The sequence below is a fragment of the Camellia sinensis genome, chromosome 9, assembly GCF_055761805.1.
Source record: "Camellia sinensis isolate YWXY chromosome 9, ASM5576180v1, whole genome shotgun sequence".
Classification (NCBI taxonomy): Eukaryota; Viridiplantae; Streptophyta; class Magnoliopsida; order Ericales; family Theaceae; genus Camellia; species Camellia sinensis.
In genome coordinates this window covers 172,900,727-172,919,108 of record NC_138969.1, presented here as the reverse complement: position 1 = coordinate 172,919,108, position 18,382 = coordinate 172,900,727, and the positions used below count along the sequence as shown (strand labels likewise).

At 37.4% G+C, this 18,382-nt stretch overlaps 1 protein-coding gene across 3 annotated transcripts; it reads left to right on the top strand.

Annotated features, from left to right (window-relative positions):
• The first annotated feature begins 3,600 nt into the window (after nucleotides 1–3,600).
• Nucleotides 3,601–13,092, top strand: LOC114259094 (uncharacterized). 3 transcript variants are annotated; one of them, XM_082888066.1, is made up of 3 exons: nucleotides 3,601–3,725; nucleotides 11,101–11,669; nucleotides 12,295–13,092. In XM_082888066.1, the coding sequence occupies exons 2-3, from the start codon at nucleotides 11,153–11,155 to the stop codon at nucleotides 12,924–12,926; spliced, it is 1,149 nt and encodes a 382-aa protein (XP_082744192.1). In that variant the 5' UTR covers nucleotides 3,601–3,725; nucleotides 11,101–11,152; the 3' UTR covers nucleotides 12,927–13,092. The 3 variants fall into 3 exon arrangements, with proteins under 3 accessions (XP_082744192.1, XP_082744191.1, XP_082744193.1); XM_082888067.1 differs by lacking the exon at nucleotides 3,601–3,725 and adding an exon at nucleotides 10,188–10,500; XM_082888065.1 differs by lacking the exon at nucleotides 3,601–3,725 and having other exon boundaries at nucleotides 9,872–11,669.
• The last annotated feature ends 5,290 nt before the right edge of the window (nucleotides 13,093–18,382 follow it).

Sequence of the window (18,382 nt, the reverse complement as noted above, 5' to 3'; positions counted from 1 at the left end):
GGCTTTTTAATTTTTTTAGTGACTTTTTGACTTTTTGACTAAAAAAGGCACTTGCCAAACGAGGCCTAAGGGTTGTTTTGGGTATGACTTATAAGATTACTTTTTTACTTATTACAAAAATACGTAAAAATAAAAATAAAAATAAAAATGTGATGTGATCTAAATAAGCCAATAAATTGACTTTATTAGATATTGCCAAAAGAGGGCTAAGTGTTATAATTTGTAATTGAAGGAAGTAAGTGATAAAAGACAATAATTGAGAGGAAAAACTGTAATTTAAACCACATGAAGAATGTTTAGGTGCCGTTTGGTAACACTTACATTTTTAGTTTTCTGTTTATATTTACAAAAATTTAAAAAACTCAAATAAAAATATGTTTGGTAAAATTTTAGATTTATAAATCAGTGGTCTCAGTTTATAAATTTGGCCAAAAAATGTGTTTCCGTTTTGAGTTTTGAGTTTTTTTTTTTTTTACCACCCAACACTAGCCACCACCCGCCACCATTTTCTACCACCGTCTTCTGCCACCACCACCCACTACCGCCACCACCACCACCCGCTACCCACCTACCACCCACTCGTCACCACCACTCACCCCTTGCCACCACCACCACCACCACCACCCACTTGCCATCCACCCGCCATCACCCACCACCCGCCACTACCATCCATCGCCCGCAACCACCACCCGCCACCTACTTGCCACCACCAGCCACCTGCCACCACCATCCATCACCAGCCACCTGCCACCACCACCCACCACCCATCACCTACCCGCTACCCACCTGCCACCACCACTACCCACTCCCTACCACCTACCACCCGCCACCGTCACCCACCCAGCCACCTACCCGCCACTACCCACCACCACCCGTCATTCGGCACCTACCTGCCACCACCACCCACCACCCGCCGCCACCACCACTACCACCCACCCGCTACCACCCACCACCCGCCACCACCACCCACCCGGTACCAACCACCACCCGCCACCGTTACCCACCCATCCACCACCACTACCACCACCCACCCGCCACCACCCACCACCATCAGCCATCCGCTACCACCACCACCACCACCCACTCACTACTACCTACCACCCGCCACCGTCACCCACCCACCCACCACTACCACCACCACCACCCACCCGCCACCACCCACCACCACCAGCTACCCACTACCCACTACCCACCGTTATCACTTTCCACCACCGTCTTCTGCCGCCACTTGCCATCACTTGTCATTTCGCACTCTTTTTTATATTTTTAAAATTTTTTAAATATTTTGTCAATTACCAAACGCGTTTATAGTTTATGTTTTTCTAAAAATAAACAAAAATCAATTTATAAAATTTTTGTAAATATAAACTGAAAACATAAACGTTACCAAACACACCAGTATATGTATCAACAACTTTAAAGTGTGAGCTTGGGATAGGTTTCAAAAGTCACATTGTGTTTAGAATATTTTTGTTTTTAGTCATTTTATTTTGAAATTTGAATTAAAAAATTTTATTGTTCAAATTCTTAGTAAAATATTTTAATTTTTTTAAAATTCTTTAAAATTATTAAAAGTGAACTATTTTATATTTTAAATTTTAAAATTTTCAATCTGTCTATTCAATTAAACCTGCAAATATAAAGCTATTTGAAATATTTTTTAAAAATCATTAAAAAAGATGAAAAAAAATATTATAAAAAAAAAGTTCAATCTAAGACACACCAGATACATTTTAGTTTAACTATTTTATTTATAAAAAAAAAAAAAAGAGGATAAATTATAAATACAACTCTGAAGTTTGTTTAAAATACGATTTGTCCCATGTAGTTCTGAGAATTACATTATACCCCTTGAAGTTTCTAATTTCATAATAAATTGTGTTTTTTATTAATAAATTATTAAGTCAATTTACAAGTTTTAATGATGTCAAAAATATATTTCAATTTATAATTTAAGTAATTTTATCATTCTATAACCTAGAGCTATTTTTCAGTTATAGTTTTTATTTTTAGTATTTTAAAATTTTTAATTTTTCCATTTGTCTAGTCAAACCAAATACATTTTAATTTAACTATTTCAGTTAGACTTTATTTGGTTGGAAAATTTGAGAACATATTTGGAAAAGAAAAGAAAAGAAGTACATGAAATTAAGTAAAATATAGATATATTTTATTCATATTTCAACTAGATTTTGTCTTTTCTTATCAAATCCCTGATCAAACGCAGAGTTAAAGAAAATGTGCGTAAAAAGTATTCCGTGATCGTCCGGAGAAGCCTCTCTCTCTGCGTGCTTTTTTGCTTCAAAATTTCTCCTCTGATTCTTCATTTTTTAATTTGCCTGTCTAGTTCAAATTTTGAGGGCTTTCATTATTAAGTAATTAAATAGAGTGATTTTATTTATGTTGGTTTTTTGATGATCAGTAGTCTCACTTTGGAAATTAGCTCTGTAGAATCATCTCTGAATTTTCCAACTTTTTTTCTGAAACTCTGCTGAAATGAATCTGAATATTTTGGGTAATTCAGTTCTTTATTAGGACATTGTTTTGGTTTTAGAATAATGTCTCACTAGAAATTAAATGAATTATAATACCCTTTTGGTGCTTGATTGACATCCAATTTCTATGGCCTGGATCAATTTTGTATTTTCCATGAATTGAATTTTTAGATGTGGGGGAAGCACAAAGAAGCAAAAGTCAAACCATTACTTGAACAGAAATCAGAAACAAAAGAAGCCAAATCAGTTGGACAGAAATCAGAAACAAAAGAGGAAAGCGTAGCGGTGTACAATCAAAATGCTGGTCTGGTTTTTCTGTCTTTGGATGCTGCTAGTGCTATTCCTGGTAGATTTGTTGCTGCTGTAGAGTTGGCTTTGGTGCTGTGCTGTTGTGATGGTTTTGGTGTTGTTTTGATATACTTATGCTGTGTTTGGTTGAGGAATTTGAGGAGGGATTTGGAAAGAGAAATGAAAATGGTAGGTGAAATATGAAAAAAACATGCTTACATTTCACATAATTTCACACACCTTTTCCCTTTTCCTTTCCAAATCCCTCCCCAAATCCCCAAACCAAACACAGCGTTAGTGTTTGTTTGTCTTGGTTTTTGAAAACAAAGGATAGTTTGTTGGGTTGCCGCTGTGCTGTTTTGTTTTTGCCAATTGTTATTTTTCTTGGCTTTGGTTGGTTATTTGCCAACTCTGAATGGTGTGCTAGCAAGGGATTGGGCGGGCATATTGGTGCTAACATAGTTGGGATTGGTATGTCTCGTTATGATGCTTTTTGCATCCATCCTTTTTCCTTTCTTGATGTAATAAATTCTTTGTTCATCAATAAAAAATTTTTTGCCGATCAAAAAAATAAAAAATAATTACAAGATGCAAGTGGAGCTCTAGTGTTTGGTGCAATTGAAAGCTTTGGCATAGAAAAAAAAACTCTGACTTGCACCCATTTGCACTTTCATGACGACGTAATTATTTTGAATTATTTCTACTTGGACCATGTTTGAAGTATCAAATGCCAACACTTCTTCTGAGTGGTTCATAAAACAATATGGTCCCATGGTATATTTTGTTCTTTCAATAAACCCTTTTCATAGGGTAAGCCATTTGTCTATTTTCTCTCAATGTTTGTCACATTCATACTTATCATTGGCTGGGATTTTCAGGTGAACCTTTTTGTGGATCACTCTCAATTGATGGATCTGGAGTGCCTTGGAGGGCTCAACCTTGGTAAAGACCACGGATCTGTTCTTGGTTCTTTCTATTTTCATTTAACATATATAGTAACACCATTGAAACTTACTTAAAATTTAACTTTGAGCTTGCATTGTTGGCCTTCATTTTCTTTAAAATTTATCCGTTCTTGATTCTTCATATTTCGTTTTCTTTTACCTCAGTGATAAATGCAGGAATCGCAGATCCCAGAAAGAACAAAATTTAAGAATTCTAGTATATTGTTAAATATTATTCACGATACAAGCCCAAGATGGCTTACCATGTGATATATTTATATTACATAGCTTATTATTGTTGAGTTGGCTACAGATTCTGACCATGTGAAGGAAAGTAGCAGCCAGCTACATGGGGGGGAAGCCATGAGGCCATGTGAGTTGGCCATGAGGCCATGAGGCCATGAAGCCTCAATCTGGAAAGCCACCGAAATGGGCTGGCAACCAGCTCAATTTCTCTTGCATTGTAATCTCTATATATAGAGAAGCTAAGGAGAGTTGAGATGTACAGCTGAGGGGTGTGAGCTTAGAGAGCAAAGAGAGAGAGAATTACAGAGAGTGTTGTAATTCTTACCATTTTGTTCAATATAGTGAATCCGCTGCCCGTGGACGTAGGCGACTTGCCGAACCACGTTAAATCTTGTGTGTTATTGCTTGTTTGAGTTCCCTGGTGTGCCCCCGATCCACAACAATTGGTATCAGAGCTCGGGTTGCGAAAAATCGAATTTTTCCCGAAAGTGTCCAGATTTCGAAGTGCTCAAAATCCACTTTTGACCATACCAGGAGGAAGAACTCCCCGAGAGGAGTCCAGAACAGCAAAAACAAAGCCCAGAAGCCTCCTCACGCGCTCCCTGAACAAAGCGCGTCAGCCACAGTCTCGGCACGCGCCTACACGCGCCGTGCAGTCACCGGCGCGTGATCCCAATCGCATCCACGCGCCACACGCGCGTCTCCAGGAAGAAGACGAGCCACGTGGCACCACGTCAGCGCCACGCCAGCACCGCGTCAGCGCCACGTCAGCACCCGTGTCCGACTGACAGGCCACGTGTCAGCCACGTGTCAGCCACGTGTTAGCCCAGTCAGCCTGAGCCGCTGACCAAGCCGAGCCGTTAAGCTGGAGCCGCGTTGACCGCGCCGCCGATCCTCCGTTGACCGCGCCGCCTGCGCCGTTGACCGAGCTGTTGACCAGCCGTTGACCGGATAAATTATCCGGTGCATCTCAGCGCACCAGATTCTGCAGATCTGACCCGTCCAAAGTGTTTTTGCCAGATCGGAGCCATTCGGAGTCCGTTTTTGACGATCCAATAGTGCTTCCCAACTATTTGGAGTGTTCCGGACACATCTGTACGGTCAGTTTTTTGAATTGAAGTTTCTAAAAAAAAATGGCAGACTCTAGATTAACCGAGTCCGTAAGTAATTCAGCCAGTGCAAGCACTTCTAGGCATTGGACCCCGGTGTCCCATGCCAAGTTCGAGGTAGAGAAGTTCGATGGAAGCAGCAACTTCGGCATGTGGAGATGCGAAGTGAACGATATGCTGGTCCAAATGAACCTGCACTTCACTCTGGGAGACAAACCAGATGACCTGGACGAGATAGAATGGGAGAGGGTGAATCTCCTGGCCTGCAGTTCCATCCGACTTTGCCTTGCAAAAGAGGAGAAGTATGCTTTTACAGAATATGATATTGCGAAGAAGCTTTGGAAGGCGCTGAAAGATAAGTTCATGACAAAGAGTATTGAGAACCGGCTCTACTTGAGGAAGAGGTTGTTTCGTTTCGACTACATTAAAGGTATTTCGATGAACGAACACCTAAATAATTTCAACAAAATTATTACGGATTTGAAGAATTTGGATGATGACGTTGGTGATGAAGACAAAGCACTGTTATTGTTAAATTCCTTGCCTGACTCGTATGATCATCTCACTACTACTTTACTGTACGGTAAAGAGAAGATCAAGTATATTGATGTTGCAAACGCCTTGGTGAACAATGAGTTCAGAAGGAAAGATAAGTCTACAAACAGGGACTCAACATCCGAGGCATTAACAGTCAGAGGCAGAACAAATAACAGAAGAAATACAAGGCGAGGAAAGTCTCGCTCAAAATCTAGGGGGAAACCTTCAGACAAAAGACGTCTTGCAAAAGACGAGTGTGCAGCTTGTCGCGAGAAGGGACATTGGGCAAAAGATTGTCCAAATAAAGACAAGACAGAAGAGAAGGTGAATATTGCACGAGATGAAGATAATGATGAAGGAGGAGCCTTCACAGTTTCATCATATGGCCAGTAGGATGAATGGATAATAGATTCTGGATGTTCATTCCATATGTGTCCTAACAAGCAGTGGTTCTCGAGCTTACGAGAGTTCGATGGAGGAGTTGTGCTGATGGGCAACGACCAAGCTTGCCAGACAAAGGGGATTGGAACAATTAAACTGAAGATCCATAATGGAACAATCAGAATTCTTGAAGATGTACGGTATGTACCAGATCTAACCAAGAATCTCATCTCAGTGGGAATTTTAGACTCCAAAGGTTACAGAGTAACCATGGAAGGTGAAGTCCTTAAAGTTGTTCGAGGAGCATTGGTTGCAATGAAGGGTACTCGACAGGGAAATTTATATTTCCTAGATGGCTCTACAGTCACAGGGAAAGTGGCTGTCTCCACCAGTTCCAGCTCAGAAGATGATGCATCAGACACTTCCAAACTTTGGCACATGCGCCTAGGGCATGTCGGTGAGAAGGCTTTACAAGGGTTGGTAAAGCAAGGCCTGTTGAAAGGCGCCAAGACGGGGAAGCTTGAGTTCTGCGAGCATTGTGTATTGGGCAAACAAACAAGAATCAAGTTTGGTACTGCAATTCACCGTACCAAAGGGATTCTAGCCTACGTCCACACCGACATATGGGGTCCTTCCAAGACTGCTTCGTTGGGAGGTAAACACTACTTTGTGTCGTTCATTGATGATTTCTCTAGAAGAGTTTGGATTTATACAATGAAACACAAAGATGAAGTCTTAGACATCTTTCTTACGTGGAAGAAGATGATTGAGACCCAGACAGGCAGACGGATCAAGAAACTCAGATCTGACAATGGTGGAGAATATACATCAGATCCCTTCTTTGAGGTTTGCCAGAATGCAGGGATAGTGAGACATTTCACAGTTCCTGGAACACCGCAGCAGAATGGAGTTGCAGAACGCATGAACCGCACTTTGGTGGAGAAAGTCCGGTGTATGCTGTCACAGTCTGGATTGGGCAAGGCATTTTGGGGCGAGGCATTGAACTATGCTCGTCATCTTGTCAACAGACTACCTACTGCAGCATTAGATGGAAAGACTCCCATGGAGGTATGGTCAGGAGTCCCAGTTACTGATTATGATCAGTTACGTATCTTTGGATGTCCAGCATATTTTCATGTTACAGAATCTAAGTTGGATCCAAGAGCCAAGAAAGCCATCTTCTTGGGCTTCGGTGACGGTGTCAAGGGATACAGACTGTGGTGCCCTGAATCAAAGAAAGTTCTCATCAAAAGAGACGTTACCTTTGATGAGTCTGCAATGCTGAAGCAACCAGATCCTCAACAGAATGAGAAGAAGTCAGTGCAGGTGGAGTTTGAGACTCCAGCAAAGACTAGTCAGCCAATCAACCATCCTGAAGAAGTCTCAGAGGATAGCTTTGAAGAGAGTTCAGATGAAAATGAAGATCTAGAGGCTCCGCAACAATCAGAACCAATTGCAATCAGGAAAGGAAAAAGGGTTACTAAGCAACCCAGTTGGATGACCTATATGGTAGCCTATGCACTTCCAATCATTGAAGACAATGTTCCGTGCACTTTCAAAGAAGCCGTGCATAATGCAGAAAGTGTCAAATGGAAGGAGGCTATGGATGAAGAGATCGGGTCACTTCACAAGAACCAGACTTGGGAGTTGGTACAACTTCCAAAAGGCAAGAAAGCAATTGGGTGTAAATGGGTTTACACCAAGAAGGAAGGCATTCCAGGCAAAGACAACATCAGATTCAAAGCTAGATTGGTAGCTAAAGGCTATGCTCAGAAGGAAGGAATAGATTACAATGAGGTATTCTCACCTGTTGTGAAGCACACGTCTATTCGCATCTTGTTAGCTTTGGTTGCACAGTTTGATCTCGAGCTCGCCCAACTCGACGTCAAAACTGCCTTCTTACATGGAGATCTTGAAGAGGAGATATACATGTCCCAGCCAAATGGTTTCAAAATTGCTGGAAAAGAGAATTGGGCCTGTAAGCTGAACAAATCGTTGTACGGATTGAAGCAATCCCCGAGACAGTGGTACAAGCGATTTGATCGGTTCATGATAGAGACAGAATACACAAGAAGTCAATTTGATCATTGTGTATATTTCCGTAAGCTTCCCGACGGTTCCTTCATCTATTTGCTCTTATATGTAGATGATATGCTGATTGCATCTACGAGCAAGGTGGAGATTGACAAACTCAAGGCACAGTTAGCAAGGGAGTTTGACATGAAGGATTTGGGAGAAGCAAAGAAAGTTCTTGGCATGGAGATCAAGAGAGACAGGAAGAAGGGCACGGTTTGTCTGACACAAACCCAGTATCTGAAAAAGGTGTTAGATAGATTTGGCATCAATGGGAAAACCAAAGCTGTAAGTACACCATTGGCCCCTCATTTCAAGCTTAGTGCTTCGTTGTCTCCACGCACAGAAGAAGAACGGAAGCATATGGCACAGGTTCCATATGCAAATGTAGTTGGTACATTAATGTATGCTATGGTTTGTACACGGCCTGACATCTCGCATGCTGTGAGTATGGTAAGCAGGTATATGCATGATCCAGGAAAAAATCACTGGCAGGCAGTGAAATGGATTCTAAGGTACATATATGGCACGGTCAATCTGGGATTGAAGTTCGAGAGAGATAACCGACTCGGGTAGAATTTGGAAGGATATGTGGACTCAGATTATGCTGGTGACTTAGACAAACGCCGGTCAACAACAGGGTATTTATTTACGCTTGCTAAAGGGCCGGTAAGTTGGAGGTCAACGCTTCAGTCAACGGTGGCTTTGTCTACTACAGAGGCAGAGTACATGGCAGTGACGGAAGCCTTTAAAGAAGCTATTTGGCTACATGGGTTGATTGAAGACTTGGGAATTGTTCAGAAGCACGTTGAGGTGTTTTGTGACAGTCAGAGTGCCATTTGTTTGGCAAAGAACCAGGTCCATCATGCCCGCACCAAGCACATTGATGTCCGTTTCCATTTCATCCGAGAAATTGTGAATGAAGGGGATATTCTGCTTCAAAAGATTGGTACTGCAGATAATCCGGCCGATATGCTCACAAAGGTAGTTTCTGGGATCAAGTTCCAACATTGTTTGGACTTGGTCAACATCTCTCGGAACTGAGCACCTTCGGGTGCATGGCAGTGTTGATCGATCACTATGTTGGATAAGAGAATCCTCGCCAAGGTGGAGATTTGTTGAGTTGGCTACAGATTCTGGCCATGTGAAGGAAAGTAGCAGCCAGCTACATGGTGGGGAAGCCATGAGGCCATGTGAGTTGGCCATGAGGCCATGAGGCCATGAAGCCTCGATCTGGAAAGCCACCGAAATGGGCTGGTAGCCAGCTCAATTTCTCTTGCATTGTAATCTCTATATATAGAGAAGCTAAGGAGAGTTGAGATGTACAGCTGAGGGGTGTGAGCTTAGAGAGCAAAGAGAGAGAGAATTACAGAGAGTGTTGTAATTCTTACCATTTTGTTCAATATAGTGAATCCGCTGCCCGTGGACGTAGGCGACTTGCCGAACCACGTTAAATCTTGTGTGTTATTGCTTGTTTGAGTTCCCTGGTGTGCCCCCGATCCACAACAATTATTGCATAAAACTCTTTTCATAAACTACGAATACAATAATAATTTGTCAGCTAACCAGTCGGGTTTGATATGAATTTGTGTGTGAACACCGGTTGTCATAAATAATCTAGAATTTAACAAGTCATTGTGTTTCTATCAAAATATACAACTTTCATGTGGGTCAAACGCTAGACAAAACGTGTGAGTTTGTTGTATAGCATTGTAGTTGAAAACTACACATACCTGTTTGCTGAGAAGTCAAAGAATTAGAGGGAAAACTGTGGATTTTATATTATTGGGAATCTCAGGGACTTTATTTCCTAATCTATCTACTCAACTTTGCTTAAACAATTTTCTGTGCCTAAGATTTTATAATTTTCTGTATTTGATATAAAGCATCACCATTAAGAAAATTTGGTAAGTTCGGTAAACGTTGTCATCATTCACAAAAAAATAAAAGAAACATCGGGATTCACTATCTAACAGGTTTCAGTAGTTATATCGCATTCACCGGGAATGATATTGATTTGATCATTAATTGCAACCGGTTGATTCTAACCAAATCTTTGGATAGTTGAGGTACTCTGTAATTGCTTTAAAAATCCGCTGCAGAGTATATTCCTTGTGGATTAAACAGTTTAATTCAACTGTAGGACCCGGCAGATGATAGAGTTATAACCCAAATCAAATTGTGTAACAAAGAAGAAATTTAGACAGCAATCACATAGTCTTCAGGTTTGAATTATTTGTGTAGATCGACTGAAAATTTACTACGGCATTCCCAGTAGTAAGCCTCTCAGCATCTAGTTATTATTAGTCCTCATTAATTTCAATTGTTTTGCATTCAACATGGGCACTAGGAAGACCAAGTACTGCCGCCTTCATTTATTTACATCACTGATCAAAAAATTTCAGCTCACATGTCCTAACTCCAAAGGTACTTCATTTATTTACATCACTGATAAAAAAATTTCAGCTCACACGTCCTAACTCCAAAGGAATTGACCAAGAATTCATTGCCTTGTCTATATATATGTCCATGCTTACTCTTGATTCATTTATTTATTTTGAATTGTATTCTTTTATGTTACATTGTTGTCTGGTTCTGACTTCTGAGGCTATCTTCATTGTTCTTTCCCTTTCATATGAACCCCCATTTAAGAACTTCTCTGGTTTATGACCAGTATTGGTATTAGTGCATGAAAGTTTGAAAAAAAGTAATTTTTTTTGGTGGGTTTTCCTCTAAACACCTTTTAAAGTTGCCATAAATTGAGATTGTATAAATATATGTTAGGTTGGGTTACTCCAAGGAGGGAAACAAGTTGCACATATGGTGAGTTTTGTTTTTAAAAACAGGAACAATATTAGAGTTGGAATTACTTTCCTTGCATTTTTTTGGTTTTCCTTTGCTATTTCAATGCTTGAAAAGCTGTGCTATAGAAAGTAATGGGCACTTAATAGAGAGAGAGAGAGAGAGAGAGAGAAGGAGGAAGATGCCAGCTCTTTGGTTTGCTCTAAAGAGATCACTTCAGTGCAGATCAGAGCCATCAGATGTTCATGATCCAAAGGTCAATGGTAATCTCAGCAACATGTTGACAAAGAAAGCAGGCATGTCTTCAGGGTGTGCAAGGTCTATTTCAAATCTGAAAGATGTCATCCATGGAAGCAAGAGATACATAGAAAATCCAGCAACTTGTAGTCCAAGATCCATTGGGAGCAGTGAATTTCTAAATCCAATTGCCCATGAAGTGGTCTTGAATGATTCAACTTGTGAGATTAAGATAATAGGGGTTGGTGCTTCCCAAGAAAGTAATGGTGGGAATGGTTCTACACCCTTTGTGGGCACATTGAGGACTGGTACACCTGGCCCTGGAGGACACCATGTGGTGCACCATAACAACCCTAGGGTCTCATCCACCCTTCCAAAAAACATAGCTAGGAGCTTTTCCAGGAGGGAAGGCTATGGATTCAATGGTATTCCTTCAAACCCTAGGGCTTCTTTTGGGAAAGATTGTCTTCGTGGTTCAACTTTGACTTGCCATAAATGTCGTGAACAATTTGCCAAGTGGGAAGCTTTTGAAGCACATCATCTCTCCAAACATACTGGTAATAAAAGGAACCCTTCATTGATATATCGTTTATTTATTTTTTAAACGTTGCTTGGTTTTGTTTTTGGATATTTCTTCCATTGTCTCTGCTTTCTTCAAACTTTTTGTTTGTATATTTTTTGTGCTCGTGTCAGCTTAAGTTCTCCAACTTCAACCTTTGTAGAATTTTTGTTATTCACCATAATGGTTGATCCCCTTGTTTATGGCCCAGGATTTAATGTCTCCAAATTTCTTTGACCATCTGTCTTAATACATTATCAACAGTAGGATCATGTGAGAATTTTGAGACATGAGCATATGGGCCCGTGTGCATTGGAAACGAGGAATAGAGGGATTTGGGGATTAAAGATCCCGAGCACCCATTTATTCCCAATCTATTTTCTTGAGGGACTTCTTATTCTGCAATCTGCGATTTTAATTTTCAAATCTAACATGGTTTCATGATAGTGAAGGAGCAAAAGCAAATTACCGTGTCTTTTCAAGTGGTTATCTTATCAAGTTACACATTAACAAGTTTGTGGAGGCTCATTATTTGCCTCCATATCTTTGTTAAATTTTTATATTTTGTTTCAAAATTAGCTTGTTTTAAAAAGAACTCTCAAGTGTCCTCTCTTGTTGTGCAGTCACTGAACTTGTTGAAGGAGACTCATCAAGGAAGATTGTAGAGATGATTTGCAGAACTGGCTGGTTAAAGTCTGACGACAATCACGCACATATCAATAGAATTTTGAAGGTCCACAGTATGCAGAAAACAATTGCTCAATTTGAAGAATACAGAGAAATAGTGAAGATCAAAGCTAACAAACTTCCAAAGAAACATCCCCGTTGCCTAGCTGATGGGAACGAGCTTTTGAGGTTCTATGGAACTACTCTTGAATGCTCTCTTGGCATAAATGGCTCATCTAACCTTTGTATATCAGATAGATGTAATGTGTGCCAAATCTTAAGACATGGGTTTTCAACAAAGAGCCCACTCAAAGGAGACATTGGTGTTTTCACTGCTTCCACAAGTGGAAAAGCATTGGAATCCATCGAACTATATGATGAAAATTTTTCACTAAGGAAGGTTCTTATAGTATGCAGAGTGATCGCCGGGCGAGTCCATAGACCTCTGGAGAGTTTTCATGAACTCGAAGGTCAATCCGGATTCGACTCGTTGGCTGGAAAAATGGGCCTCTATTCAAATATTGAGGAACTATTTTTACTGAATCATAGAGCTCTCCTTCCTTGCTTTGTGGTAATCTTCAAACCCTGAAAATGGTAACATGTAAAGTGACTGTTATGGGTCATGACTTATTTAAGTAGGTTTAGCGAAATTTTTTCCTTTTCTAATTTCCACTATAATAGTTCCTTGAGTTCCCCCTCTCCATCTCTGCTTCATTTTATTTGAGAATTGTGCGGAAGATCTACAAATTTTTTAATCTGTCTTGAAGAGTATTTCTTCTCCCTTTTCCATTTATGCATTTTGGTAGAAGTGCCTTGGGGTCCAATTATACAAAATTAGTGGTTTTAGGTACCATACTTTAAAATAAGTGATAAGTATGGTCATATTTGGTGGTGAAGAGAGTCAGTTTTAGTGATAAGTAAGGCCAGTTCTAGTAATAAATGAGTCATATTATATGATAAATAAGATCATTTTTAGTGATAAATAAAATGTCAGATTGTATTGTAACTTATAAGTTGGGTCAAATCTATTGATAAGTGGAGTTATATTGCGCGACATGTAATTATCAGTTTCAGTGGCAAGTAAAACCATAAAAATCTCTTCATTATTAAAAGAAAATTGACTCATTTTTTGCATCCGATTTTGGTCGATATCAATTCCAGGCTAGTTTGCTCATGGGTCAGCCTATCCGTCCTCGGCCATCGATTTTCGGCCTGCGCTAGGGTTGAGGATGGTCAGCGTACCCATCATTGGCCATTGGTCTTCGGCCTGCTAGGCCCAAAGATGGGCGACCAGCAGCTTCGGCCCAACCCAATGGGTTTTCAAAGCAAAGCTCATGCCAGGGCCCATGCATACAAATTTTAATGACATAATCATAATAGATGTAATATTTATTTTAATAAATAGTGTTATTATTTTTTTTTCATTTTTATGATTCAATAAACTATTCTAATTGTTGTGCTGCACCCTAAAATTTCCTCTCGTGATATATATATATATATATATATTTTTTTTCTTATGAATACTGAATTTAATTAAAGAGTTCACAAAGCTCAAATTAAGCTCCTATGTGGCCCAAAGACCACATAAGCTCATGTTTTCAGTTTATGGGTAGCGCTTGGACGTTACAAATATAGTATGGGCCAGCCCAATACTGTGGGTGTTTGGGGCTTGTGTTTTTTATTACTTTTTTGTTCTTTTATTTTCGTTTTAGAGAACTTAAAAAAATAAATAATAAATAATAAATAATAAATAATAATAATAATAATAATAATAATAATTTATGTTTTCTAGATTTTACCCAACAAGACGAACTGAAAAATTAAAAAATTCCAAAAAAAAATCCAGAAAACACAAAAAAAAGAGTCAAAAATAGTAAACTTGTTTTGACAAATTTTTTTTTTGGGGGGTTTTTTTTCTAAAAAAAAAAAAACTTACTCTTTAGATTTTTATACACAATATGGACCGGGAAATTAAAAAGGGGTTTTTTTTTTAAGCTCCCTAATAATAACAATTTTCTGCATAAAGGACATTAAAAAATGTAATACTGCCTCAGGTCCCTAACCAAAATACCCACGCATTTTATCAATTTCTTGGACCAAAATACCCTACGTCTGTTCATCTTCAAATGAGTTGAATGTTGACAAGATCAACAGAGATGAGCTTTACGAGTATTGGTCTCAAGTTATTGATCAGAGCTTCGATTCTCGACTCCAGATCTTCTTCGACATGTATGCATTATTATTTTTTCTTTTCAAAAAAATTTAATAGATGTATATATATATGATACATACATATATATATATATATATATATATATACAATTTGTTGCTTACTGTCTTGACTAGTATATATATGATAATTAATCAATTAAGACCATTTGCAACCATAATCAAACAGTCACTCTTGGTTATCTTATCTATGGTTGCAAACATATATATATATATATGATACATACATATATATATATACAATGTCAGCACATATATATATATATATATATATATATATATATATCCAGTGTTGAATATAACATCTTCAGGTTCAAAATTTCTCTGAGTGTTGAATATAACGTCTTTTGATTTTTTGGGTTTAGTAGAATTGGAGTTTTTTCTGGAAAAGCAATATTTGGACCCCTACTTGAAGAATATTGGAAAAAGAAGCTTGAGGAAGAGGCAGCAGTAGAGGAAGGCTTAAAGTAATCCAGAGAAATTTGAATTTTCTCTGGATTCAACCCAGAGAAATTTGAATTTTCTCTGGATTCAACCCAGAGAAATTCATACCATTAAGTTTAAAGAAAATCTATCACAAACTCATAGAAGAACTATTAATTTGTTTGTGCAGGAAATTGTGATTGAATCAGCAGCAGCAAAACCAATGACAAATTGATAAAATCAAAGTTTTATCGTTCCAGAGAAATTCTGGACCAGAGAAATTTGAAATTTCTCTGGGTTGAATCCAGAGAAATTCCTGCGAAGTCCAGAATTTCTTTGCTTCCAACTGATGATGGGTTGCTTTCCTTCCAACTGTCAAAATTGAACTGCTTTCTGTACATTTGGGGCTTCTTATTGAAGCTTCTTGTGTTCTTGTTTTTGTAAATTTCTCTGGCTTGCTACTACTCTATTGGTGTGGCTAATTTTCTCTGGCATTTATAATTTTCTCTGGCCAAATTACTTTTCTTACTTGTGTGTCTAATTTTCTTTGGCAGCATTTATAATTTTCTCTGGCCACATTATGTTTATGTCTTGTGTCTAATTTTCTATGGCATATATATTTTGTTCAATGCTACCTTGTAATTTTCTCTGGGATTACAAGGTAATTTTCTCTGTCAAGGTAATTTTCTCTGTAATTTTCTCTGTTGCTACCTTGAAGAACCAATAAGCATCAAGATCAAGACACCAACTTCAAGGGTGATTTTCACTCAACTACAAGCTTAACATTTTCTCTGTCATTTTCATTGGATTATAATAACAAACCTATGATTTTCTCTATACTACAAAGAAAAGTCCAGAAACATGAATAGTGCAAAAAAAAAAAATGAAAAGTGCAAAGAAAACATATCAGAAAACTTTGAAAAGTGCAAACATATAAAAACACAACATATAAGTCCAGAGAAATTTGTAATACTTATCATTTGTAATACAATCATATGATTTTCTCTGGACTACAAAGAAAAGTCCAGAGAAATTTGTGAACTTATGTTTATGTCTTGTGTCTAATTTTCTATGGCATATTTATTTTGTTCAATGCACCATTTCCTCAAAATTTCTCTGTCGTGTAATTTTCTCTGTCATGTTTATGTTGCTACCTTGTAATTTTCTCTGTTGTGTAATCATTGCTACCTTGTAATTTTCTCTGGGATTACAAGGTAATTTTCTCTGTCAAGGTAATTTTCTCTGTAATTTTCTCTGTTGCTACCTTGAAGAACCAATAAGCATCAAGATCAAGACACCAACTTCAAGGGTGATTTTCACTCAACTACAAGCTTAACATTTTCTCTGTCATTTTCATTGGATTATAATAACAAACCTATGATTTTCTCTATACTACAAAGAAAAGTCCAGAACCATGAATAGTGCAAAAAAAAAAAAAAATGAAAAGTGCAAAGAAAACATATCAGAAAACTTTGAAAAGTGCAAACATATAAAAACACAACATATAAGTCCAGAGAAATTTGTAATACTTATCATTTGTAATACAATCATATGATTTTCTCTGGACTACAAAGAAAAGTCCAGAGAAATTTGTGAACTTATATTCACTTTCAATATAACAAAAACAAAAACACATTAACATCAAGAGACAAAAATATATTAAACACAAGCACATAAAAAAATCACAGAGAAAATCTGTTATGTTCACAAAACACTTAATTCAAAAAAAATTTAAAAAAAAAACAAAACATTTACTGCTCTATTGCTACGTCTGTAAATTTCTCTGCCTACTTACAATTTTCTCTGTGATTTTCACTGCACTACAAGTTTACAATTTTCTCTGTGATTTGAGTTCAATTATAGTAACAAACCTGCAATTTTCTCTGCACTACACAAAAAATGCAAAGTGAACAAAAAACAGAGCACAAAACGCAGAAAAACAGAGCACCAAAAAGGAACTCATAACCATGTTGACAGAGAATGAAAAAGCAACTCCAAAAATCAAAATCAACTCCATCGAAAATTCATCAATAATAGATAATGAAAAATTAACTTCAAAAATCAAAAAGAACAACACTGAGTTCGTCTCTCTCACATTGATCAAAACTAAAAACAAAAACCTAATTCAACACCTACACGATCAAATCAAATCAAAAATTGAAAACTTATCTATTTCAACTCCACATGAAATCAAATCAAACACAATGAACCAGATTTCAACTCCTACACGATCAATCAACACCTACAAACAACGAACATGATTTCAACTCGTACAGGATTTCAACACCTACAAACAACGAACAGGATTTCAACACCTACAAAACCCTAGAAAATCTCCACAAAAATCTGAATCGTCAAATTCATCCTCACGTAATCTCCCACAAAATATCAATATGATCTTTAGCTGCCAAATTGAAAACAACGTATATTATAAACAAGGGTAAGACAGGTATTTTACACTCTAAAATAACATTGAGGGACCTTAGGCTACAAAAGAACACATTGTGGACCTAATCCATTACTAAAAGTTGGATAGGGACCTTAAACCGATTTTCCCAATTAAAAATGACCTAAGTTAACTAAATAAATAAATAAAGTCACTAAAGACTGAAAAAATCAGAAAAAGAGGTAGTTTATTTGGTGGATGACAAACAAGTCAAAATCAACCCATTAATTAGGGCAACGTCATTGTCCTAAAAAAAAAGTATTGGTAAATATCAATGGCTGTGATCAGAATATCACAGACCTATGGATGGATATATATACATATATTATCACAAAGAGACAACAATGAATTAGATGGTTGTATTTATTTTCATTGCTCGGAGGAAAAAATGTGCAAGTGGTCCTCTATGTTTGGTTTTTTGGTAATGAGAAGAACAAGAATGAAGCAAGATTTTCAATACCCTACAATCACAGATTTGTTCAGAATTTGTCTTGTCTATTGCTATTTCATAAAGCTACAAATTCTCAACTCATACAAAAATTTATCTAGAAAAAAATTTAAAAAAAAAAAAAATCAAATCAGTGGTGTTTTTTTATAAAAAAAGAAAAAAGAAAAAAAAGAAAACCTACAAATCAGTGATAAATTTAATAAAAATTAATAATTAAAATCTTATCAATGGTATTTTCAAAAAAAAAAAAAAAAACTACAAATTAGTGATGAATTTAATAAATATTAATAATTGAAATCTTGAATTTTTTCATGAATCTATAATTAGCTTTTTAACTTTCCATTGAATTGTAATTTTTCCAAAAATATATGGGGATCTATTTAAAAATAATAAATATCTAATTACACTCATTTATATAAGACTTATATATATATATATATATAATTCATCAACCTTACAATGCATACTATGAATGTAATGAGAAATTTACCGTGGTTAG